Source organism: Protopterus annectens, chromosome 12.part0 (genome assembly GCF_019279795.1).
Source record: "Protopterus annectens isolate FY-2018-M chromosome 12.part0, PAN1.0, whole genome shotgun sequence".
NCBI lineage: Eukaryota > Metazoa > Chordata > Ceratodontiformes > Protopteridae > Protopterus > Protopterus annectens.
This window is the reverse complement of record NC_056746.1, coordinates 535,568,974-535,594,734: the sequence shown is the minus strand read 5'-3', so window position 1 is coordinate 535,594,734 and position 25,761 is coordinate 535,568,974. Positions and strand designations below refer to the sequence as shown.

At 40.5% G+C, this 25,761-nt stretch overlaps 1 protein-coding gene across 1 annotated transcript in view; it reads left to right on the top strand.

The window, feature by feature from the left end:
* DNAAF5 (dynein axonemal assembly factor 5) overlaps nt 1-25,761 on the top strand; it is a 1,078,404-nt gene that overhangs the window by 16,079 nt on the left and 1,036,564 nt on the right. Inside the window, exon 2 of the mRNA XM_044089685.1 lies at nt 6,075-6,259. Within this exon, the coding sequence (XP_043945620.1) occupies nt 6,075-6,259 (185 nt within the window). The remainder of the gene's footprint in view (nt 1-6,074; nt 6,260-25,761) is intronic.

Below are 25,761 nucleotides of genomic sequence, written 5' to 3'. Positions count from 1 at the left end.
AATCAACAAAACATATTTGTAAAGGAAACGGTAATGATTTTAAATACAGCCTTACTGTTTGTAAACAGTTAACAGGTTTAGTGTGTGTGTGTGTGTGTGTGTGTGTGTGTGTGTGTGTGTGTGTGTGTGTGTGTGTGTGTGTGTGTGTGTGTATATAGATATATGTATGTGTGTGTATGTATATATTTATATAGGTTCATAGGTTCATAGGTTTATACTAGGCTATCTGCCCTAAGGCATTTATAAGCCTAGCCCAAATTTTTGTGGCTTACGCCACCCCTTATATGAAAAAATACTGTGCCCATTAGTTTGTTGTGCCTCTGTCCAGCAGTGACACAGATATGATTCCCGGGGTAAACCTACGATCTCCCATCCACAGGTCTAGATTTCTCTTGAACAGAGTCAGCGAGGTGCTCTGCCTCACATGGACTGGGATTTTATTCCACAGCATAAGGAGTCTCTGAGTGATAAATCTATCCCTCCAGCACGTCCTATTTATATCCGTGCTAAGGTTTAAGTCGCTTGCTCTAGTGGTTTTGGTGGATTTGGATTTTTGAGGTGGAGCATGTCCATTAATTCGGGTTGGACATGGCCTTGTATGTCAGGCACATGTCACCTCTGAGCAGACGGTATGTGACTGAATAGAGCTGGAGTTTCTTCAATCTGGCAGCATATGACAGATTTTGGAGTCCCTTTATCCTTTTGGTGAGGAACTTTTGGGGTCTCTCCAATTGCTGCAGATGTTGGGTGAGATACATCCCGAATGGGGCATTGTACTCGATCATTGGTCTGATAAGTGAAGAGTACAGGGGAACAATGACCTCACTAGATCTGGATGTGAATCCCTTCATGATCAGGTGGGCAATGTAGAAGGTCTTTCTAACCACTTTAGCAATGTGAGTGTCAAAAGAAAGGCCACTGTCAACCTGGGTCCCCAGGTCCCTGATAACCTCTTCTGTGCTTAGTGGATTGCCACCTATATGGTAGCTTGGGGTTACCTTGTTTTTCCCGAAGGGTATGACTATACATTTTTTTGGCGTTTAACTTCAGGCCATGGCTCTGGCACCAGCTATCTGTTTCCGTGAGTCCCTTCTGTATGTGTGTGTATGTATATATTTATATGTATATATTTATCTGTGTGTGTGTGTGTGTGTGTGTGTGTGTGTGTGTGTGTGTGTGTATATATATATATATATATATATATATATATATATATATATATATATATATATATATATATATATATATATGTATATATATATATGTATATATATATATATATATATATATATATATATATATATATATATATGGGTCTACTTCATAACATTGAGACCAAAATATCTAAATCCCAAAACACTGAAAACCCAAAACATTGAAAACTCAGAACATTGAAAATGTGCTTCATAACATTGAAAACTACAGTGCATATGTAAATAACATCCTCTCCACCTATAACAACACTTAACTAACAAACACACTTTCTACTGCGTTTCTGCAGGGGGGGGCAAGCCCCCCACCTCCCCATAAATTAAATATACAAACTCCAAGATCGCACTACAGTGGAAAAAAAGTTAATTTCTTAACCTCACTGTCACATACAGTGAGGTCAGGAAATTAACTTGTTTTCCATGGGGGTGCATGGGGGCTTGCCCCCTGCAGAAATGTAGTAGAACGTACGTTTGTTAGTTTGTAGGTGGAGGGGATCTTATTTACTTGTGCAATGTAGTTTTCAATGTTTTGGGTTTTCAGTGTTTTGAATTTGCAGTGTTATGGTCTTAATGTTATGAAATTTCAGTGTTATGAAGTAGACCCTTATATTGTGAGATCCTGCAAACCCTGAAATATGTACTTAATTATGGAGAAACTGATGTTATCCCTCTTCAAACCTGCAGCTTCAGCTGAATTAAACTGTCTGCCTGTGAAGAATTTTTCAGTGACAGTTAACATCTACCAGAAGAATTTGAGGTGCAGGTACTGTGTTGATCCTCTGTACATAGTATTTCAGAAAGAGAAATTCACACTCTGATCAAATCCTTTTATTCCTAAAGTGGTCACAGAAACTAACATTAACCAGTCTATTTATTTACTTTCCCCATTCCTAAGAGTATTATAACTTAGAAAAGCATCTTAATTGCATGGGTATGTTTATGTTGAGAGAAGAAAGGGTGTTGAAAAATTCCTTTCCTTTTCTTTCTGAAGGGAAGCTTGAGCAAAAATTCTCCAAACTCACATTAGACAGGTGGGTGGTTGACTGTATACAATTTTTTTTAATTAAGCTTCTCCATTTACAGTTATGTTTTTCAGAATGGCTCACCTAAACTCCTTCCAAACATGACCTGCTGTTGCCATCTGGAGTCTTTGTAGAGTTACTTGAGTATTTAATTCTTCTGTGCTGGGGTCAATACCATCCCCCCCAGTCCTGTGATAACAGTAGTTGCCCAGAACAACTGAAATAATTTGCAGACACAGGTTGCTTTTGATTTGGAGAGTAAAAATGCTGACATTTATTTTTAGGCCTGAGTTGTACTGAAAAATGACCAAGAGATGTGTCCTACCCTCCGGCCAAGGTCATACATGCCTCTTTCCCACCGCATTGTCAGTCCTGCAGTCCCACCCAAGCCCCCTGGTCTACACAAAGGCTTGTTTAGGACTTACCCATCAGGACATAAAGCCCCCCCCCAAGAGAAGGCTATTAGGCTGATTCTTGTCATGCGTCCTCTTCCCCATGCCAGCTTCAGTAGATATCCGTGCAACTAATTGAACACTTGTCACACTGGTCACCAACAGGACTCTGTCCCTCTACACCGTGGAGCTGTATTTAACTGCATACAGTTTTTCTACAGCATAACATTTGTATAGTAGTTTAGTCACATTCCACCAAGACAGTTCAACATCTACAGCCTTTTCCAATATGCAGTTCTAGATGATATTCATGCATTAGCAACTTCATCATCTGCTTTCAGCACTTTCACAGGATACTATAAAATGAATGTGATATGCAGTCCCACATTTTCCTGTGGGGCCATGGCTACAGCAAGGTGCTTCTTTAGAAAATTGCTTGGGACTCTATCCTGCTGTTCCATCTTCATTTCTGATATGAAAGTTTATGTTCTTAACATAACGGAAGAGTTGTAGGAGTAGGTCCACAGTCCATAAAATATGCATCCTTCTTTCTTTTTTTAATCTGCTCGTTGGTGCTTTTCATTTATCTTCAGAAGATCTCCAGAGACGTGGTACCATGGTGCGTTATTGGAAAAGAGGAAGATGCATAGCAGCCCTCTGATGCTTTACCTGCTGAGTGATCCTAATGCCTGTGACCTTATTCTCATTTCCTTGTCTTTGCACTGTGGCATAAAACTCAATTTGTTCTCTTCGCAAAATATTTTGTACAGCATTAGGTATGCAATATCATATACACGCAGTGACATACAACAGCATGTAACTTATTCTCTAGTTCTGCATTCTCTCATCACTGTTCAGACAGGCACAGCAGATGTTCTTCATCCCCTTGGTTTCAGCTGTCATTGTTTTATCATGTGATGAAGCTGCTAATATGTGTAACAAACTTTGTAAAATCAGAGTTTAAATTAGAGCTTGGAAGAGACTCTTGCAACCCCTACCATGTTTTTCTTTTCAACAGCATTATGAATAACCTTTTGTTAGAATTTGCTGATCACTTTTAGACATGTTAAACTAAAAGTTCTTCTTGGAGTCACTGTGCCTTATTCACCTTTTACCATGCACATGCATCATTTTCAGTGGTTTTCAACATCAGAAAGTGTAGAGAATTGATAGTTTCTTTTAAAGGGGTGTAACTGATTGCTAAAACAATAGTCACCATTTCAGCCATACATATGTCTGTTACAGAATCTGGCTTAATAAGGAATATAACTGCCTGTGTAGAAGACTGAGAATGGAGTAAGGTTATTTTGTTTGTCAGACAGCAGTCATAGTTCCCTTGCATAAAGATAAGAGCAGGAAAACGTCCGGAGTACTACAAGCCCGTTAGCTTAAAAACAGTGATAGGGAAAAGCATGGAGAGAATCATGATGGAAAGACTTGCAGCATTTCTGAAGGACAGCAGTCTCTGTGACAGTGACCAACACTGGTTCATGGCCAGAAGGAGCTGTCAGTCAGATTTGATCCACTTTTACAACTTGGTTACTGGTGAACTTCACATAAGTACCAGTACATGTAGTTTACCTGGAATTTAGCAAGGCCTTTGACTCTGTCAACGCGACAGGTTGATTGAAAAACTGGAGTGTTTGGATATATGGCCAAGAAAGTTGAACTGGATAGCTGAATGGTTCAGTGGTAAGACACAGAGGATTGTGGTGAAAGGTACAATGTCAGGCATTAGAAGGTGATTAGTGGAGGACTGCAGGGGTCTGGACTGTTTTTGTCTGTTACATAACCAAGAGAATAGAGAAGAGGCTTATCTCTTTGCAGATTATTGTTGACACAAAGATATTTGCAGCAGTGCAGAATGTGTAGAAAGAATTTGTTAAAGTATTTGGAAAGGCTAAACCATTGGGCAGAAAGGTGACAGTTGATTTTCAGTGCAAAGTACTATGTTTGGGTCACAACATATGTGCTGTGAGGCATTATCTGTGAAGAATGGGACTGACTGCAACAGAATAGGAAACAGATTGGAGGGTTTTGACACCACCTCGACTGGTTCAACAGAAGAAGAGTAAGAGGGCAGCAGTAGCAATAAACAGAATGTTGAGGTATATCTTGTGGGCATAGAGTCCAGGAGCAAAGGAGTAATGCTGCCACTTAACTGGATCTTGGTTGGACTATACATTGACTGCTATGTGTAGTTCTGGGAGCCATATATGAAAAAGGACATTGGGCTGTTGAATGGAATCCACAGTAAAATTACCAGAAAATTCTGTGAGATGGAGGTGAAGGACTATGACCACAGGCTGGAGGAGCTAATGTTCTTTTCACTTGAGACTAGAAAAGACTATTAAGACAGGATAACTAGTGTAAAAGGTAATATCTGGGAGATATGACAATGTCCTAAACAGGAAGGGTGGGGGGACTGGAGGGCCACAGGCAGATTATAGATGTGGTGGATTTGTGGAATGGGCTATCAGAAAGGGTGGTGGAGACTGCATCAACAGAGGCATTCAGGAAGATGTAGGACAGGTGGAAAAATGGTAAGGGGGTGGTTGGGTTGGAGGGGAGGTAGAATGTTAAAGCTTTTAAAAGTGCAGACCAGATAAGCTTATTGGTTCCTTCTCTTTCTTTTTTTAATTTCTCCCAGTCTTTTGGCATTCTAATACCATGATGGGAATGGACCCCATGAAGCATTGTTTCAGTCTTTGATGTTAGCCAGAAGTGCTCTTCTGCTATTAAGCAAATGTAATGTAGAGAAAGAGGAGGATAATACTTTTGTTGTGATGATTTACTTTTTATCATCAGCTCTGGTAGTGATTTGGGGAGTGGGCAAATTGTAGGTTATAGGTTCATAGGTTGATACTGGGCTATCTGCCCGAAGGCATATATTAGCCCAGCCACGTTGTGCGGTATTCACCGCCCCTTTAGTAGTTCCCTAGACCCTTGTACTAGCAGCCAGTACCCCTGGCCCCTATCTAGTAGTGCTGTTGGTGTGATCCCCGGTGTGAACTTTCTGTTACCCATCCACTCATCAAGGTTCCTCTTGAAGAGTGATAGTGAGGGGCTCTGTCTTATGTAGATCAGGACACTGTTCCATAGTAAGGGAAGTCTCTGTGAAGGGAATCTATCCCTCCAGCATGTTCTCTTCATTGTTGTGTTGAGGTTTATATCCCTAGAGCGTGTAGCTCGAGTAGATTTGGTTTTGTTAAGATGGAGCATGTTCAACAATTCTGGGTGAATAATAATGAAGGTAGTCTGCTCTCTGTTGACCTAAGGGATTATCTGAGTAGAGTTAACTTTGATCATTTAAAGAAAAATTATATGCTACCTTTTGATACTGTGATATTTCCAGTTCTGTCTTTGTGTACCTTTGTTACAATACTTTAATAAGTTTGCATTTTTATGACTGTATGACCATTTTCTGAATTTCGTGTTTTCTTTTCTAGAGCATTTTCATATGCAGGCAGAGAGTTTGATTAAACCATTAATGCAAACGATTTCCCATCAACATTCAAAGGTGCGGGTAGCTGTGATTCGAACAACTGGAACTGTTGTGCAATATGGCAGTGGCAAATCTGTAGATGATGTACTCTCCCATTTAGCACAGCGCCTTTTTGATGATGCAGTACAGGTAAGTACTTCAGAAAAACATTTTCATCAAATTAAACTGTTTTACAGACCATCCTCTGAAAATTTGATGAATCTTCTGATTGTATTAAGACCTTCACCAGTACAGGTTCTTGAAAGCAAACCTTTAGAGGTCTGAATCATTATATTCAGTATAGATCATGTGTTCAGTGTCTTAGCAATAGTAATGATGACTGGGTTTATGTTTTGAGTGGAGTAGGTCATTTAACCTCAGAAGTGCTGCGGAGGTGGTATTCCTGTGGATGTTTGGAAGGGAAAGAAACTGATAAAGATCTGAAAGGTTTGTTTAACAGTATTTTAAGAGGAGAAGTACCAACATCCTGGAAGAAAGCAGTGGTGCTGTAATACCTAAAGAGGGTAAAGACCCATCAGATCCAGCTTTGTACAGGCCCATTTCAGTACTAAACCATGATTATAAAGTGTTTATGTCTCTAATGGGTAAAAGAATGGCAAAAGTAATGCCAAACGATAGATATGGCTCAGTATGGTTTTGTGGATGAGAGGCAAACATTTGACAACATTAACAGAACACTGATGATGCAGAGGGAAGCAGAATGTATGAAAATACCACTGTCGTTGGTGGGTCTTGATGCAGAGAAAGTATTTGACAGAGTAACCTGGAACTTTATGAACAGGGCAATGGAAGCATTTGCATTCACTGATAAAGTTAAAAGGTTGATAAGAAGGATATATGAGGGACAGGAGGTAAAAAGTAAAGTGGGTGGGGTCCTCGCTGATAATTTCTGCTTGAGCAAAGGACCTGGGTCTATATTACCACATCAGAAACTCTACACATCAAACGCGTATTCTCCGACCACTAAACATCGACCTTCCATTACTGCGAACAGCCACTTCAGTGAATTTTTTCCTAGAGGAAAAAAATCACTTAGCCAACCAGAAATGGAACACAATTTCAAACATTTCAAAGTGGGGGGGGCTTCACCCCCACACCTCCCAGTATGGAAGGCTGTGCCCCCCACACCCCACCCCAACTAAATATACCAGCTCCGAGATTGCACTGCAGTGGGGAAAAGGGCAAATTTACGATGATGGTTAAGCAATTTTTATCCCCTAGGAAAAAATTCGCTGAAGTGGCTATTTGCAGAAGTGGAAGTTCGATGTTTAATGGTTGGTGAAAAGGCATTCAACGGCTATGGTTTTCAATCAGGTAATATAGACCCAAGGAACCAGAGAGTGTCCTCTCTCCCCTTTATTTGCTTTATATATAGAACCATTTCCAAAGGAAATAAGGGACTTGGAAATCCAAGGATGTAATTGATATGGTTGTCAAGAACAGCTAGTTCTGTTTGCAGATGATATTGTATACCTGACAAAACCAGAAAGGGACAGTGTTGTGGAACATTTTGAGACTTTCATATTTTGAGACAGTTTCATGTTTTTTTCGGGATACAAAATTATGAGGCTAAAACAAAGGCACTAACTGTAAATTATGTACCCACACACAGATTGGTTCAGCAATATCCATATTTGTGGGGATATGATAAAATGAAGTACTTGGGAGTATGGATTAAAATGATTCTGGTGTGGCAGCTAAGGATATGTGGGGAAGAGACTAAAAAAGATAATAGAAAAACTGAGAAATTGGAAGCTCTGTTATATGGATAGTAAGATACAAGCAGTTAAAATGTTTTTGGTCCCTTTAGTCTTTTATACACAGGTCACACATATTTTTATCACCCAAAGGATAATTTGTGGATAGCAATTAATAAAGAACTGAAGGATTTTATCTGGGAGTGGAAGATGGCAAGAGTTAAGTGGAATAAGCTGATTCTTCCAATAGAACAAGGTGGATTGGGATTACATCTTTTGAAGAGGTATTTCAGAGATACACAATTAAGGCTCCTGTACATAGCACACGCATAAACCTATAATTCAAAGTGGAAAGGGATGATGATGATGAAACAGGGATGAAGCACAAGAAACAAGGAGAGACTGGGATTTTGGATACAGATCTATAAGGACAATAACAATAATTATACAGAATATTATATTCTTAATGTAGCAGAAAGTATTCTAAGAACTAAACCAACATGAAAATGGAGAAAGGAGATTCTGCTGTTAGGGATGACTGCAATTAGGGATACAGAAAATAGGCAATAGGGAGCTGGAATTTATTGGAGAAAACTGGCAAAGGAACTATGGTATTGAGAGCAAGTAACTAGAGAGGGAAAAGTAATATAATGGGAAGATGCCAAGAATTTATTTGGACTGCAGGTTAGAGATTGCCTTCCCTATCAAGGATTGATATCTGAGTGCAGGCAAAGAGAAGGAAATAGGGGGTCCTAAACAAAAGACCAGCACTGGTAGATCTTTTAGTAGAATATGGAACAGAATCTGCTGTTAAATAGGAATAATTAGTAGAGCATATAAAGTACTGCGTGATAACTATAAGAGTCAATCAGAGCAGATTAGGAAGGAATGGCAAGAGAGACTGGTTAATAGGTTCACAAAAAACAATAGGGATATATGCATGTCTCCCAAATATGCAACAAAGTCTAGAAGATTTAGGAGTTTTGCTTGGAAATGCTTACATAGGTATTTTTATACCCCAAGTTGACTCCAGAGAATTTTTCCTCAGGTAGACAGCAAATGTTGGTGGTATGATTGGGAAGAAAGAGGTAATTGGGAGCATATTTCCAGGGAGTTTAATGAGTTTGCAGACTTTAAAGACTCCCTACAGAATACTCTATGAGAAATACTGGGTGAACAAACTGGTGTATCTGGGGAAATTATTTTTCTGAGCTATGATACAGAATTGAAATTACCTAGACACAGTAAGGCCTTGCTAAGTCTAATTATGGTGGCTACTAGAAAATAGATAGTAAAGTTTAAACCAACCATACAAGAAGTAGTGAATATAGTAACCGAGATAAAACAACTGGAAATGCGATCTTTAGAAAAGAGTAGGAGCAAATTACATAGAAAAAAATGGGAATTCTGGGAACAGTATATACTGGGAGGAATGAGGTTTAAAACAGGCAGGATTTGAATGAGCTATGTAATGTTTGACTAACAATGATTGGGTAGATTATAAATGATGTATAATGCTTGGAACTAAGATTATGTCAATATGATTTGTTATATAAATGTATGATTGCTTATGTCATAGGTGATAATTTAGTAAAGTTGTTTCTTGTTTCAAAATAAAAACAAATTGATGTGGAGATGTTATTCAAGCCCCTTGGAGGAAAAGGCACCCTTAGAAAAAACATCCTGAAAACAATTAGTTTTTCGGTATTCTTATGGCCAGGATTCCTTGGAGGGGGGAGTGGTGGCGTAGGTAGCAACTTTAGAAAAGGAATAAGAGTTGTTTAACTAAAAACATTAAATATTTATTCTGGGAGCCAATATTGGATAAAAAGGCACTCTGCTGTTTGCCTATGGTTTTATGGGGGTATCATTATATAATAAACTCCAAACGAATGTACCGATTGTAAAGGCAGCCACTGTGTTGCACGACCAATAACTGTAATATCCCAAGCAGATGTCCAGCCTTGGTAATTTGCAGAACTTGACTGCAAGAATGTAAGTATTGAGGTAGAAGTGTTTTTTTTGCCCAAACCTGTATACCAGACTTCTTTCAACATTTTGAATGTTTATCAAACTTCTTTTTTACTTCCTTTCTGTCTCTGTAAAATAATACTTCCTTATTTTTGGGCTGTAACTTGTACTTTTTATTTGTAATTAGTAGCCATTTTATCCCCCTCCCCCCAAAAAAATCCTTCCACATTAGTTCTACCCTTTCACAATCCATTGTTCTGTCCTTCCTGTCTCCAATGAAAAGTCTCACCGTCCTCTTGTACACATTTTTCTGACTCTCTGTTGAAATGCCTGCACTTGAAATGCCGAGTGCTGACAAGCTAGAAAAAAGATCAAAAACACATGAGAAGAACAAATCTCAAAAATCAGTTATCTCCTTTGCTGCAAACTTTTGCTGTGTATGTTATGATCAAAATGTGTTGTTTTCATCTCCTTTGCTGCAAACTTTTGCTGTGTATGTTATGATCAAAATGTACTGTTTTCCCCAGTCCTAGGTTCTTTTCCTGGTTAGTTTCTATTTGTTCCATCTCCCAGTCTATACTTTACTACTTTGCCTGGATTTTTGAGCCCTAGTTGTAGTTTTGCATTTGTTGCCATTAAATCTTGTGTGCCATATCGCCTTTCAGCTTTTCAGTTTTCACAGTCTGTTGCTCTGCTTTCTCTTCTATCTTTTGCAACAGCTCATATCTTTGTGTCATTTGAGAATAGGTTGATCTTCATCTCCATTCACTTTGATGGCCCGTGCAATAAGTGCAAGACACAAATTTGTAGGTTCCAAATAATCTCAAATAAAATATGAGTAAAAATAGAAAATTTTGAAACCTGCTATTGCACCATATGACTTCACGATCACTGTACCCTGGAGTAGAAGAATCCTCCGAGGTACTGCAGTCTCAAACTCAGCATACGTTTTTCCTTATCTGCACTTTTACGTCTGCTGTTCTGAAGGTCATAGTTACAATCCTTAGAATTTCATAAGCCACCTCTCTTTCATATTCTGAGATAAGCATGCTGAAGAACTCAGCACTGACCTGTGTGGTTTAGCACATATCACCCTCCTTTATCCTGGTAGTTTGCTTTTAATACCCTTTGTGTCCTTCTTGCCAGACACTCTTTTGTTCACATCAGCATTGTTATACTGTCCCCTGTCATGTTGGCAGAAAGACTGGAGGGTACTGAAATTGAGTCATACTGTGTTGGTAACCTCATGTGAAGCACTTAAATGAAAGAAGACTGTGTTTGCCACGATGCTCCCTGTCAAGTTCTGCTATAATCCACTTCTAGAACAGCCTTGTATAGGTCTGGCAGCATCTGTTGGATAAAAAAGCATCATGACTCTGCTTTAGAGTCACATGTTTCCTCATGATCTACCAGTTTTTCCCCATCAGATTTTTTTCCATGACCTTCCCTCCTGCTGAGGTATGGCACATTGGCCTCCAATTCTTTTTAATTTCCATATTTATTAGAAATCTGTTTAGACTTGCAGATCTTGAAAGTATGCTTGCCATTTAGTAGATGTATGCCTTAGCAATGTGCAGTTGGCCAACACTGATTCACTGACAGGCATTTGTGCACAGTGACCTGGAGCTTGTCAAAATCCCACTTATTTTTCTAATAATTGTGACAGTATTAAAGTTGTTTTGGCCTTGCTGTGTTGATGATCTCCCTTTGAATTGTGAGTACTTGGGTGTAAGCAGTGATAAAGTTGTGAGCATTGTAGTATATTATATGAGCAGCGACGTAGTTGTAAGCACTCAGGTGTATTGATTTAGCTGTGACATAGTTGTGAGTACTCTGGTGTATTTGTTTTAGCAGTGACATATTTGTTGTGTTTACCTGTAGACTTCCACCTCAGAAATTCTCTGGTGTATTTGTTTTAGGAGTGATATAGTTGCTTGGTTTAACTGAAGACATCTGCCTCAGAATTACAGCAGATATGCAACACTTGGAAAGCACTAGAACACTGTTGAATAATTCTTTAGTACAATTATAACAAACTCCCACTTTTTGCAAACACAGTCACAGCACCAGTTTGTATGGTAACAGTTACACAATCATTACTATGTGGCAGAAGGAGAGTAGGTTTAAGATACACACAGGACATTCACTTTTCTGTAGAGGAGCCTTCACACAGGCTATCACTGCCTGTCCACTTCATTAACTTTGTATGCATTGCACTGGTAGTAAGGCAGTGCAGGTTTGTTACAGTGGGTGGGGGTCAGGACTTGGCTATTAGCTGTGTCTGGCGTCAGTGATTCACACTCTGTTGTCCTGGCAGAAGGCTAAAGATATTTTTGAAAATAGTGCTCTAACTGGCAGAAACTGAGTCATTAAACTGTACTGGGTGTGGTTTATTTTGTGAGACTATGCTGAAAGTCAAAAGATATCAAGGAGCGCAGATTCCAGACATATAACCTTAAATATGTTAATTCCACAATGAATATCCCATAAAGTTCTAATGATGTTCTTCGTGTTTCACTGTTGCAGTCATCACATTTGGGTTATCTGCTTGCAGTAGCCCTCAGTTGGCCTGATTATCAAAGTCTTGGGTCCTGCGTTGGTTGCTGTCTCATCTTCCATGACGTCAGGGATATAAAGCATGCAGCCGCCATTACATCAGTCTTGCAGCCGCCGAAGCAGAAGCAGTTCGCAAGTGCCTGTCGTCTGACTCCTGAAATTTTAGTTTTCGAGTTTCAGAACTGAAGTCTTCAACTAAAGCTAAGTACCCAGTGGGGAAACTTTTTCTTGCTCTAAACCAATGTCAGTAAAAGTCAATAATTGTATTTCTTGTGGAAATCAAATACCTCATAAAGATTTTCATTCGTACTGTATTCCTTGCCTAGGCCCTGACCACGATGTACCTTGCTGTTGGTTTTGTGCCTTCTTTAAATAACGAACTGTTCGTCGTTGGTATATTTATGCTTTTAAATATTTTGGTACTCGGTTCATTTACCCAGATATGGCTTTGGTAAACCACCCGACTACCGACATTCTGAAAAAACGCAAAGATAAAGACAGAGACAGGCCGCCTAGGTCCAAAGCTGCCGACAACGCTTCTCCTAAGCTAGTCGCCAGTTTGCCGGTACTCGGTGCTTTCGCAGCCCCTGATACCTACTACTTCAGATTCGCAGGCCTCTACTGAGACCCATTCAGAGTCCGGTATGCCGCGAGATGCTTCAACTGTGGAACCTGTGTCTGTCTCTACCTTGGATGGGTCCGGAGCCGCTGTGCAGGCACCGGCTTCTGAGTGTGTATTCAGGCCTACTGACTTGCATGCATACTCTTAGGGAGCATTTTCGCTGGGAAAGCCAGGATTACTCTGATTCTAAAAAGAGGCTTAGGGATTTCTTACTCCTGCCCCAACACAGGCCTTTAGCTATCCCCCCTGTACTGGACATTGTTGATGATGCCTTTTTGGAATCTAGCTTGGATGCTGACTCCTTACCTCCTGCTCCCAGAAAACCAGATAGATATTACAGGGTTCCTATCTCTCACAAGTTCCTCTTTAAAAATCCTACTGCGGATCCTGAGACCATTTCACAGTGACCAAAGGGCATTAAGGCTACTACTGCCAAAAATCCTACTCCCTCTGATAGAGATTCCAGGGTGCTGGATAGATGGGGTAAGAAGATATACACTTCTGCAACATTGGCCATTAGGGCCTTAAACTGACAGTTTCATAAGTATCAGCAGCATATTATTGGATTGCTTAAACAGAAAATTATGTTGATTCCTGACTGTGCTGAAAATAAGAATTTACAGGATTTAATGCCTTCTGCTGAAGAAGTTTGAAAACATACTTTGCAATGTGGTTTTGATTCACTAGAGGCATTTTGCAGGGCTGCTGTCACTGGATCTGTGCTTAGAAGGCATGCTTGGCTTAAGGAGCAATCTTTGCCAGATCAAGTTAAATCTAAATTGCTGGATGCTCCCTTAAGCCAGGACTGCCTGTTTGGCAACAAAGCAGAAGTACTTAAAAAGATGGAGAAAAAAGCTAAATCTATGCAAAGTGTTAAAGATTTCCTGCAAGTACAACCTCCAATATTTAGTAGGCATTGGCCCTCTAAGAATTGGTCCTTTCCTGCCTCTTCCAGGCCTTCTCAGTCAAAACCCAGAACCAGCAGAACACCCAGGCTTCAGTCCCAAGGTACGCACAGGACTAAGCAGTGGGGGGCTCCCACTTCCAAATCAGGGAGTAGTAAGACTCCCCCTATGGTAAACTGTCTCAATGATTTAACTTTAAAACTTCCAAGCCCTTCTCAACTGACTGTTCCTTTAGGGGGAAAGATTGCTCTGCATGCAAAAAACTGGGAACTCATTACCCATGACAAATGGATTTTAAATATAGTTTCCCAAGGATACAGATTCCACTTCCACACTTTACCAACCCCAAACGGTTGGCCAGATCTACCCCCAAATCAGTGGGCAGAGGCTCAAAAGCAATTACTCTCTCTCTTAAGTATAAGGGCTATTCAAATTGTCCCAGAAGAGGAAAGGGGACAAGGTTTCTACTCAAGACTTTTCCTGATGCCCAGAAAAGACAACACATGGTGTCCTATCCTGGATCTCTCTATCCTAAACACCTTTTTAGTGATCCCAAAATTCAAGATGCTAATTCTTCACCAGTTGCTTCCTATGCTAGGCAATGATGCCTGGTTGGCAACACTGGATTTAAAGGAAGCCACCTGCACATCCCAATCAGGGAATCTTGCAGAAGATACCTATGCTTCAAAGCAGGCTACATGCACTATCCATTCTCTGCACTGCCCTTTGGCTTATCTACTGTGCCCAGGGTATTTACAAAGTGCCTAGCTCCAGTCATTGCATTTTGCAGGCAAAGAAATATTTAAATATACCCATACCTGGCCGATTGTCTAATTCAGGCAGAAATCCAGGACATACTTTTGAATCATCTGACATTTGTACAATTATTGGCAAGTCAGAGGCACTGCAATGGGAACATCCTTTGCCCCCATTTATGCAGACCTGTTCATGGGTTACATAGAGGAGCAGCTAATTTATGATACATCTCACAATTTATTTTTGGATAATATGGACATCTGGCAACACTTTTTAGATGATTGCTGGATGGTGTGGAAAGGGGATGTCTCCTATGTATTGGAGCTTGTTGACTACCTAAACTAAAATAAATGGGGCATCCATTTCACTTTGAACTGGGATATGAACAAGATCCCATTTTTGGATGTGTTGATAAGTAGGGATTTGGATAACACACTACAGATGGAAACTTTTAGAACATTTCCTCAGTTCAATACGTTGCTTCACGCTACCAGTCATCATCCACCCCACATTATTCGCAGTATACCAAAATCTCAGTTTTTGCATATCAAACGTATCTACTCCACTAAGCAAGCTTACAATTCTGGGAGAAATGATTTATTCAACAGATTCCTCAGCAGGGGATATCCGGTGGGAACCATACATGGTGCCAGTATGCATGTGGCTAGATCTGACCGTGAGAACCTGTTATAATATCGACCAAAACTTGAGAAACAGGACAAAAATATATCTCTGAATATTCGCTTGGTTACCACCTATGGTCGTAACAAAAATGAATTTTGAGATATTATAAAGAACCATTGGAACATTTTTTTGGCCAATGAGCGACTGGCCAATATTCTCCCCCCTCAATGTTCATATTCATATCGTAGGGGAAGGGAAATCAACTCATATCTCACTCATTATAAGAAGGGCTCCACCGCCAATTTTCATCACACTACCATATTTGGAGATAGGTTGACAGGCAGCGTTCCTTGTGGACATTGTAGTGCATGTGCACACATATGTAAAACTAAGGAATTTACCAGCAGCAATACCTCCAAAATTTACACAATCAATATTATGGGTAATTGCATTAGTGATTGGGATATTTATCTAGCTAGATGCTTTTGTTCCACTTTTTATGTCGGACAGACTTCACGTCCATTAAGATTTAGGATCAGCGAGCATTTAAGTGACATGAGGAATAAAAGGCTCACAAATGCTCTTGATAAACACACTCTAACCCACCATACTGCCAAATTTCAATTCACCATCATAGATAAAATTCAGGGGAATAGAATGTGCAAGACAGGGTGGCATACCAAACTAAATGAAAAAGAATCAGGCTGGATAGTAAGGTTGGGAGCTCCCTTCAAACCTGGCCTGAATGAGCATAATTAATTTGGCATGCACCAATAGGAAGGCATGGGCAATTTAGGATATATTATTTAAACATTGTGTGTCTTTGTATGGATTAATACTGAGGAAGGCTATTTGAAGCCAATACCAGTTTGTTGGAGTTGGGTCAGCCACTTTTTATGTAATAAAAGTTTATTCTTTACCCACTCTATTTGTGCTGGGCTTTTTTGGTTAATTGTGTATTTTCTGTTCCCCATCCAGTTATCCAGGTTGCGCTTAAAAAGGGTTACTGAGGTGCTATGCTTGACATGGAGAGGGAGTCTATAACACAAAAGGGGGAGTCTCTGGGACACAAATTTGTCCTACCAACAAGTCCTATTGATGTCACAGACCAGGTTGAGGTCGCAAGTGTGGGTTACTCGAGTGAAGCTTAACTTGCAGATATGCAGCAGTCCCATTAAGACTGGGTCTAAGATTGCTTTGTATGCCAGACAGAGGTCTCCTCTGAGGAGTCTGTAGGAGACTGAGTTGAGGGACATGGCCTTTAGCCCATCTGTGTAGGATAGATGTTTGAGGCCCTGGATTCTCCTGGTGAGGAACCTCTGTGGTCTTTCCAGCTGCTGCATGTGCCTTGTGAGGTACATGCCAAAAGAGGCATTTTACTCCATCATGGGTCTTATAAAGGAAGAATACAGGGATGGTATGACCAGCTTGTCCCTGGATGAGATACCCTTACTAAAGAGGTGGGCCATGTAAAAAACTTTCCATACAATGGAGGCAATATGGTGGTCAAAAATCAGTTTGCTATTAACCTGGGTGCCAAAGTCCCTCACGACTGATTGCATGCTTAGGACCTTATTATTAATGTGACAATTTGTGGGGATGTCACTCTCCCCAAAGGGGATGATGATGCATTTTTTGGCATTCAGTTTGAGGCCATGTTTTTGGCACCAATCATTTGTTTAGGTAAGACCTTCTTGGGGGGATGTCCACATCACTAGGGGAATTGATGACAGCACCCAGCTTGTAGTCATATATGCAAACTTGGTCACCCATAGCCCACTGGTTTTTGTCTGCACCTCAGAAAAGTATATCCCAAACAACAGAGGCCCCAAGACTGATCCCTGGGGTACACTGCTCATTATGGGTCTACTGCATGAGGTGGCTTTCCCTGTTTTGACTAGGTGGGTTCAGTCAGTGAGCCAGTTTGCTACCCATCTGGTAACATATGAATTGATACCTGGTTGAGAGAGAGTATCTGTTATACCTGAGTGGGGAATAGTAGCATTGGCTTTGGCCAGGTCAAGGTAGGCGGTATGCACCAACTTCCCCTCGTCCATGGCTTTGTTGACTGTCACAAAGAAGTCGACCGAATTTAACAAGCATGACCTCCCCTTGACAAAACCAAAGTTTGTGGGATTGAGTGTTTGGAGGTTGCTAATGTCTTTGTTAATGAGGGCCATAATAATCTGCTCCATGGCGTTGCAGATCAGGCTAGTTAGGCTGATGGGTGTATAATTTCCTGGATCGGTGGACACTCCACCTTTGTGCAAAGGGATGACAGTGGTTGTCCTCTACTTGGCTGGGACAAAGCTGGTGCTCAGCCTTTGGTTAAATAGAGTGCCTAATGGTGCTGCAGGTTCCTGCCTGAGTTCATGTAGGTTACAACCCGGGATGTTATCAGGTTCTATGGAGGCTGCATGTTTTGCCTTTGAGAAGGCAGTGATGACTTGCTCCCTAGAGATAAGGGGAGGGGGGGCAGGTGCTGGGATGTCCGGATTTACTGATGGGGTGGGGGGACAGAGGGTGATGTTTTCACTGAACCTGTCTGCCTGCAGGTTGGCTATATCTGCAGAGTTTGTGTATGTGGTGTTCTTGGCTACCAGTTCTGAGCAGATTTGGGTGCTTCCTTTGAGATTGCAGACAATGAAGAAGGCCTTATGATTGTCTTTAGTAGACGTGTCCAGTTTGGGCTTGAAGTTTGCTTTGGAGGATTTCACTAGTGCTCTTATTTGCTTGTTCAGGATAACGAGAGATTGCTTCCAATTAGGCAAATTTTTCCTTTTATTATAGAGTTTATTTATTGCAGATGTCCACCAGACAGGTTTACTCTTCCTTGAGGAGGATGATTTTGTCCTGTTGGGTAATCTTGATTCCATGCAGTTGTATAAATGCTCGTATAGTACTTTGGTGTATGTTTGGACATGTGTGCCATTTCTTGTGGAGGGGACGGGGCTGTGAAGCTGTTTATACCTTCCCCCAAGAGGTTATAATCAGCTTTGGAGAAGTTTTTTTGTTTGACCCTAACTGGGGGGGGGGGGGGGTGCAGGGGAGATGGTGACTTCGAAAGCGACCGCTTTGCGGTCGGATCTTAACAGGGATGATGACACTGTAGGGATGCTGCAGTGGTTATTCATGCTGGTTATTACCAAGTCCAAGATATTTTCACCTCTTGTGGGGTTGTTGACCAAATGGTCCAAGGCATTTGCATTGACGAAATCAAGGAATCTCTGGGCATTTGTGTTTTGGCATGAGTATTTCTTCCAGTCTATGGTTGGATAGTTAAAATCACCAGGGATCAGGGGAAAGGGTTGAATCTTGATAGATTCAAAGAGGTCCAGATAGGTGAAGTGAGCATCTTGAGTCAAAGTTGAGAGCCTATAGGTAGCTATGATTTGAATGGGGCTCTTGTCGATTGTAAACTGCACCTGGAGTGTCTCCTGTGTGTCATATTGTTTGACCAGCCTTGAGGTGTGTATGTCTTCTATATATATATATTGCAACTTCGCATCCTTTTGCTTTGCTGCCCACAGTTTCGGGTCTGAATGTATGATGGGATGGCTAACCTGGTATGCCTGGGGTGCTGTCCGCAGTTTTCAACCAGGTTTCTGTAACTGCACAAATGTCAGCATCTTCCAGGGGTAAGAATGTTTGCAGGGAGTGCAGTTTCATGTTTAGACTCCTAGCATTTAGCAGCATGACTTTTAATTTACGTTTTGATGAAATTTTCATGTTGTCAGATTTGAGCTCATGGATTTCCAAAAGGCACTATGGGGGAGGCAAGAACCTGTGCCAGGAACCTGAAGCCCAAGGGAGACCGATGCAGGCCATCTCTGGCAAGGCATTGTGGTTTGTCATTCATGTCATCCCAGGCTGTCAGGTACTGGATCCCCTTGGAATGATACCAGAAACTAAGCCAATTATGAAAGTCAATCATTTTCTGTATGTATTGAGGCAAGAAGCATACCTGCCTGGGACGCACATTCTCTATCTCACTTCATGTGGTCCAGGGAGGTACGTCTCAAGTCATTCTTGCCAACATAGGCTATGACAGAGTCATAACACTACCTGTTGAGAGAATTGAGTGCATGGGTAATATGGTGGATTCTGGCACCTGACAAATAACTAACCGTGACTTGCTTTTATCCAACCTGGTGAGTGGCACATCTGTGTGTCTCACAATGGCGTCTCCTATGACTAATATGTTGGATTTATGTTTAGGCCTTAGTGGCTGTGAGACACAGGTGTGTGGTCTATGTGTTGTGTATGGTGTGGTGTGTAGTGGAATTCATGTGTGTTTTTGCCTCTGAGGTTTCTTTTGTTTGGGTATTTTTGTTGAGGGCCTCCGCATATGTGGGGGGGTGTTGTGTAGGATTGGGTGTGTTTGAGGTGTGGTGTTTGTGTTGACAGCCTTCTCAGTGCCAGATGGCTTGTGGGGGAGAGAGCAATGACTGTAGGTTCTTGATGTAATTGTATCTCTCACATATTGTATTCTTAGGTGGTAGTAGTAGAGGGTTGTCCGTGTACATGAGGCAGCTGCTGCACTGTCTCAGGATGCCCATATCAACCAGACTGGCAGGAGAAAATGTAGGAAATTGTCCATCCATATTTGTGAGAATCTGAGGGAGAGAGGACAGAGAGAGAGCTAAAAGGGTACAGGGTAAAGGGTGAAAGTTCTTAGAACAGTAATACTAATTGATCACACAAGTGCTACTAAGGGAAAATTTGTAGCCCCAAAAAGGGTTAAAAAACATGCAGGTGCAGCAAACCTGTATCTAGAGTATGCTACTCAATTTAAGGTTAAGAACACTCACAAAGAAGCACAGATTAACCACTTACAAACAAAAGAACAGAACTCACAGTATGAAAAATAGTTAAACAGTAACGGAATGCAGTAAAATGCAGTTATACAATAATGAATTGCAGTAAATAGCAATGAAATATGGTTAATCATTAATGCGATAAATTAGCTCACAATCACAACAGTAAAAACAGTTCATATCAGCTATTCAGTAGAATACTGTCATCAATTTAATAAGTCTACAGACGAGCAGTAATAAATGTGGCAAACTAAATGCTGTTGAACTTCTAATCACAAGCAACAAAATGAAGTAGAAAGAGGCACAATTTTTTAGTAGAAAGTGGGGAAACAGAAGATAATTCAAGGTTAAGAAGCTAAAGGGGTGGGCCTTCACAACTTGTCTCACTGTACATAGTAGAATGAGCTGATGTAATGGGACTGGGGGAGTGTCCAATATCAAATTTATACTAGAGGTGGGCAGCTCAAAGCTACCAAGCTTTAATACCACAACAGCAGCTGGGCGAGTGGGTGGGGTGCACAAAATCAGAACAGAGGTAAGAATTGAATTCACTAAGTCTAAAAAAACAGTTGCACAATTTAAACAGATATGCAGCAAACATTTTAGTTAATCAGAAGTGCAGAATACAGTTGAAAATAATCACTTATCTTTTCCAGTCTCACAGCAGAGCAATGCAGAAGGCCTAACTCACTGCAGCTTTGAGCAAACAAGTGCAAACTGGTTTAAGCACTGGCTATTTAAGGCAGAGAAACAGGGACCAGCCAAATTATCCAATAAAAAAACAGCCTTGCAGTAATAACTCTAGCCTGATCAGACCAGACTGAATCCCCCTCCCACGAAGAAACAGCTAGGCCTCTCTAGACAAAAGATTTCACTATAAGCTCCAAAGGTCACAAACAGTAATAGATATTCATCTCTATGCTAGTGTTTCTCAAGTACAGTAACAAGTAAAAAGAACAGAACAGAGAAACAAAAAGGAGGCAAAGATCAGAACAGAGGTAAGGACTGAATTCACTAAGTCTAAAAAACAGTTGCACAGTTTAACAGATATGCAGCAAATGTTTTATTTAGTCAGAAGTGCAGAAAAAGTTGAAAATAAGCACTTATCTTTTCCAGTCTAACAGCACAGCAATTGCAGAAGGTCTAACTCACTGCAGCTTTGAGCAAGTTATTTCATTTTCCCCATGTTTGTATAATTTCTGTTAACTCCGCCATTTTCTTCTTATTTTCACTTCCTAAATGAAGTCTTAATTCAGACTTCTTATGGACAGTGTTTTAACTTTTGGTACCACATGTACAATTGTTTTCCATTGGTGTTTTTGGAATCTCCTTACCTCCCCCCTGCTGCCACTGTTTTACTTTTGGGATTGCAGACCCATGTTTCTGTAAAAAATGTGCCCCATTAGTATGCCACATGATGTAACCGAAATGTTAATCTAAATGATGTAATATGGAAATCCTTTGTCTCTTCCCTTTTGTTTTATTTTTGGAGGCTAGTTAGAATGGTCTTCTGTCTGTCTCATTTATTTCTGTAGTCTTCCCTCATAGGGAAGACTTTACTTACCAAAACAGTATCAGGGGTGGGGGTAGTAATCTGCATTAGCAAGTAAACTTTTTGTTTTTTGGACATTGTAGAGACTGTATTTCCCATTGCAGTTTTATACATGGTCTCCTCTTTGTGATGAGGGATCAGACTTCAGCAAGCAATGCTTTTTGTTAAAGATTCTCATTGGGCTACATTGTCTCTCAAGATGGCATTGTCAAGATTTTGCCTATCCCTCACCACCGTGTAGTTATTATGGAGGGTAGTTTCAGGTGCCTCGCTTTCCATTATTGACCTTAAATTTGTTGCTGTTGGGAACTTGTCTGTGCCATGCTTTTGGTGCCTTGACAGGAAAGTTTTGAAGTTCCTGTCACAGGTTTTGCCCTGCCATCTGATTTATCAACTTAAAGTAGGGCTAGCTTGCCATCTCTGATTGCCTTCTCATGTCAGTTTTCAGTTCATTATGCATTTTGACTGTTGTGGGTCCCATTTCTGCCGGCTTTGGATTGAGCCCTGTGTCTATGGTTTCACAACTCTTTGTGGTCCATATAGTCCCTCTGGACCTTTTCCTCTTTAGACCATTCTTGTCATGTAAGGCAGGCACTGAGTTCCTTTTTTAATGGAACAGTCGGTCTTCCTATCAGATGTCAGCTCATGCAGTCTACCTTTCCCTGGCACTGTGTACCTGCTTAGTTCTCAGGTTGCACGGGCTTCAGTCTGTTAGACATGTCATGTGACAGTCCTTCCTTGAATGCACAGGACTAACACAGAAGTCTTTTAAAGCCGGTCTTATGGATAGTTATACTCAAAGCCATTATCCCAAAGTTCATTATTTAGAGGTAAGCAGAAGCCTTGTTAGAAGTGCAGTTTTGTGATGCAGAATGTTTTTTCTGTTAATTTAACATTCTTAAATATAGCGGCTGTTGATATATGAGCTGTCATCAATCACCTTTCTGAGTGATTAGGGCCCTGAGCAATATACTTGGAGGCTGGTCTGGACATGGTGTATATATGTTTACTGTGATTCATACATGAGTGCTGTGTGGTAATAGTCCAGAGTTCACATAATAGGGTATCTCACAGCCATGCTGACGGTGCAGTACACATTGCCTTTGAACTCTGCTACCCTTCACTTAAGAGTTAACTAGTGCTTTAATGTACACTGTGGTTTTAAATCTCAAATTACCTTTACACAGTGACTGTATATATATTTGCGCATGGATTGCTATATATTTTCATACATAGCTGCATGCATTTACTAGCATGTTTATACTTTCTCTTAGCACCTTTTTATATATGTGTAAAAGAAAAATATGTGCACATGTGCATATATCCCCAGGGTCTCTTGTGAGGTGGGAGAACTGATTCATCACTAAACACACATTTTGGACTACCTTGGGGTTAGAGTGTTTAGTGTTTTTTTCTGTGGTTGTTCTATTTTCCATTTGGCATATTTTTTGCACATTGTTTTGTGTGTGTGTTTGTGCATGAGTGTGTTTGCGCGTGTGTGCACGCAAGTATGTGCATGCGTGTATGTGCCCGTGTGCACGTGTGTTTGCAAGTGTTTGTGCATGTGCACTTGCTTTTGCTTGTGTTTGCATGTGTGTGTGTGTGTGTGTGTGTGAGAGAGAGAGAGAAGTCTGTATCATTTGGCAGAATAACATTTGGTTGAATCTCAAAACACTGAAACCAAATTGAAATTGGTTAATAATTCATTTGATCAAACATCCATTTTGTTAAAATTAATAGAAAACGTTGATCAGATGGTTTCAAGCTACAGGGATGCTAGACAGAAAAAGAACATAAGCTGCCATATAAGTAGAAAAGAAAAGAAGTGGAAGTATTGATCCTTGTTCTTCAATCTCTTCACCACATTTGGTCCCCTAGAACAGTTCAGATTCTGATGGAAAATACCATTGCCATTTTCGCAGATGTCATTAAGGCCTCAAAGGGAAGCCCAGGCTTGTGATTTCAGAGGGACCAGAAGGTGTTCCTCAAATACTAGTACAAGAGTTCATTCCTGCTTCTTTTATGGAGGTACATTCGGAGTTGGGTCTTTTTTGTATGGTTTCTATAGAAACCTCAAAGAAAGTGGTGAAAAAAACCCCAAAAGACTATTTGTTTCCTGCTCCACCTGTTATTAAATATCCTACATGGGAATGGGAGGATTTTTTACTGTTGCTATTCAAAGCCCTTATTACTTTGAAATTTCCACAGTTTTTTGCATTCACACCATCTACCATTTACCCCTTTAAAGAGTAAAAGGGAATAATTCTTGTCAGGTAGATTCTTCATCTGGAATGTACTCTGAGCTCTTAAACTCTTCTTTTCAGCTGCTCTTCCCTTCAGGGTATGAATCTTAATCTAATGATACCTTATCATCTGACTCTTCCCCCAAAAGTTCTCTATTTTGAGGACATAATACAAAAGATGATGTAGTGCTTTAATAAAAGTAAAAGGAAAAAGATGTACCATAATCTTTTACATTAGAATTTTCCCAGCTTTTTGCTGTCTGTTCGGTACTCTGTTCAGTTCCACTAGTGCCTCTGAACTACCATCATCTTGTTTATCTGATCATTTACTGACCTTTTACAAGAGGGCATAATAGAACTTGTTCCTTAGCATCCCAAAGGAAAAGGCTTCTATTCCAGGTTTTTCTTAGTCCCAAGAAAAGAAGGTAATTTAAGACTAATTTGGGATTTTTCCACCCTTAATATCTTTCTGAATACTCCAAAATTCAAGATGTTAACACTCCAAGATCCTTCTCCTTTGATTTTTTCCAAAAGTTTTTCTAGTTACCTTGGACCTCAAGGCTGTTTACCTTCATATTCTCATTCATCCTCAACTCAGGAAATGTTTAAGATTCTATGCCTTGGGATTACACTTTCAGTTTATTGCTTTGCCCATCTGGGTTTTTAAACTGCTCTGAAAGTGTTCACAAAGTATATAGCCCTGGTCATAGCATTCTGCAAACTGCAAGGTGTCCACATACATCCTTATCTGGTTGACTTCTTAATATAAGCTACTTCCTTTCACGATTTGCAGGCCACTGTCAACCTGTTGCAGAACCTAGCTGTCACTTAGAACTTCACCAAGTCCAGTCTACTTCACTCTCATTCTCTGATGTTCCTGAATTGCCATCTCAACACATCCCTCATGATAACCATTCTTCCTTTATACAAGATTCATTTAATAACAAATTAATTTCTGTCCTTGGCAAACCTTTATTTGACCCTAACAAGAGAGAGAGTCTGAGCCCAGGGAATCATGGTAGGAATATTACAGATGACTTAATTTACCAGACTGTATATATGAGGAAAATTCAGTGGTACCCAAGTTATATTTGAGCACAACACTGTCATTCCCAATTTCTGTCTTGCCCTTTGTGTAGAAATTACTGCACTGGCAGATCACTCAGATAAAGGTAAACCCCAGAATTACCTTTCTTACTCCCCCCCCCCCACAGAATGTTTCCACAAATGTATTAGAAAGGGCTTGGGGGCTTTTTCAAATGGTTTCAGGGTACAGGGACTTTGGACAAAAAAGAACAGAAGTTGGCTTAAAAGCATAAAAGAAAAGAAATGAAAGCACCGAACATTGCTGTCTGATCTCTTCCCCATCTTTGGTTTCCAGAACACTTCAGGTTCTGATGGAAAATGCTTCTGCCATGTGGTACATAAACAAGGGGATGCACAATCTTAGTACCTGTGCAGATTAGCTGTGATTGCTTTGGACATTACTGTTCATCACAACCTTTTCTTCAAAGTAATCTACTTTCCATTAGAATAGAAAAGTTTGCAGATCACAGGCAGACTGTCATGAATGGATGTTGAACAGAGATGGCTTCCTACAGATTACCCACTAGTTAGGTAGCACAGAAATAGATATATTTGCCTCCAGTCAGTGCCATCAACTCAAAATCTTTTGTACCAAGACCCCTTGCAAGGAATACTGGAGAAAAGACACATTCTCCTTCCTTGCATGAGCAGTTAAACCTTGATGTGTGGCACATACCTTAGTTAAAGTAGATTTGTCCACCATTTCAGCTTGTCTGCCAATGGAACCACCATTTTCGTCATGCAGTTTTTAACAGGTGCCATCTTTACCAGGTCCCCCAGAAAATCTATTCCTCCTACTTGG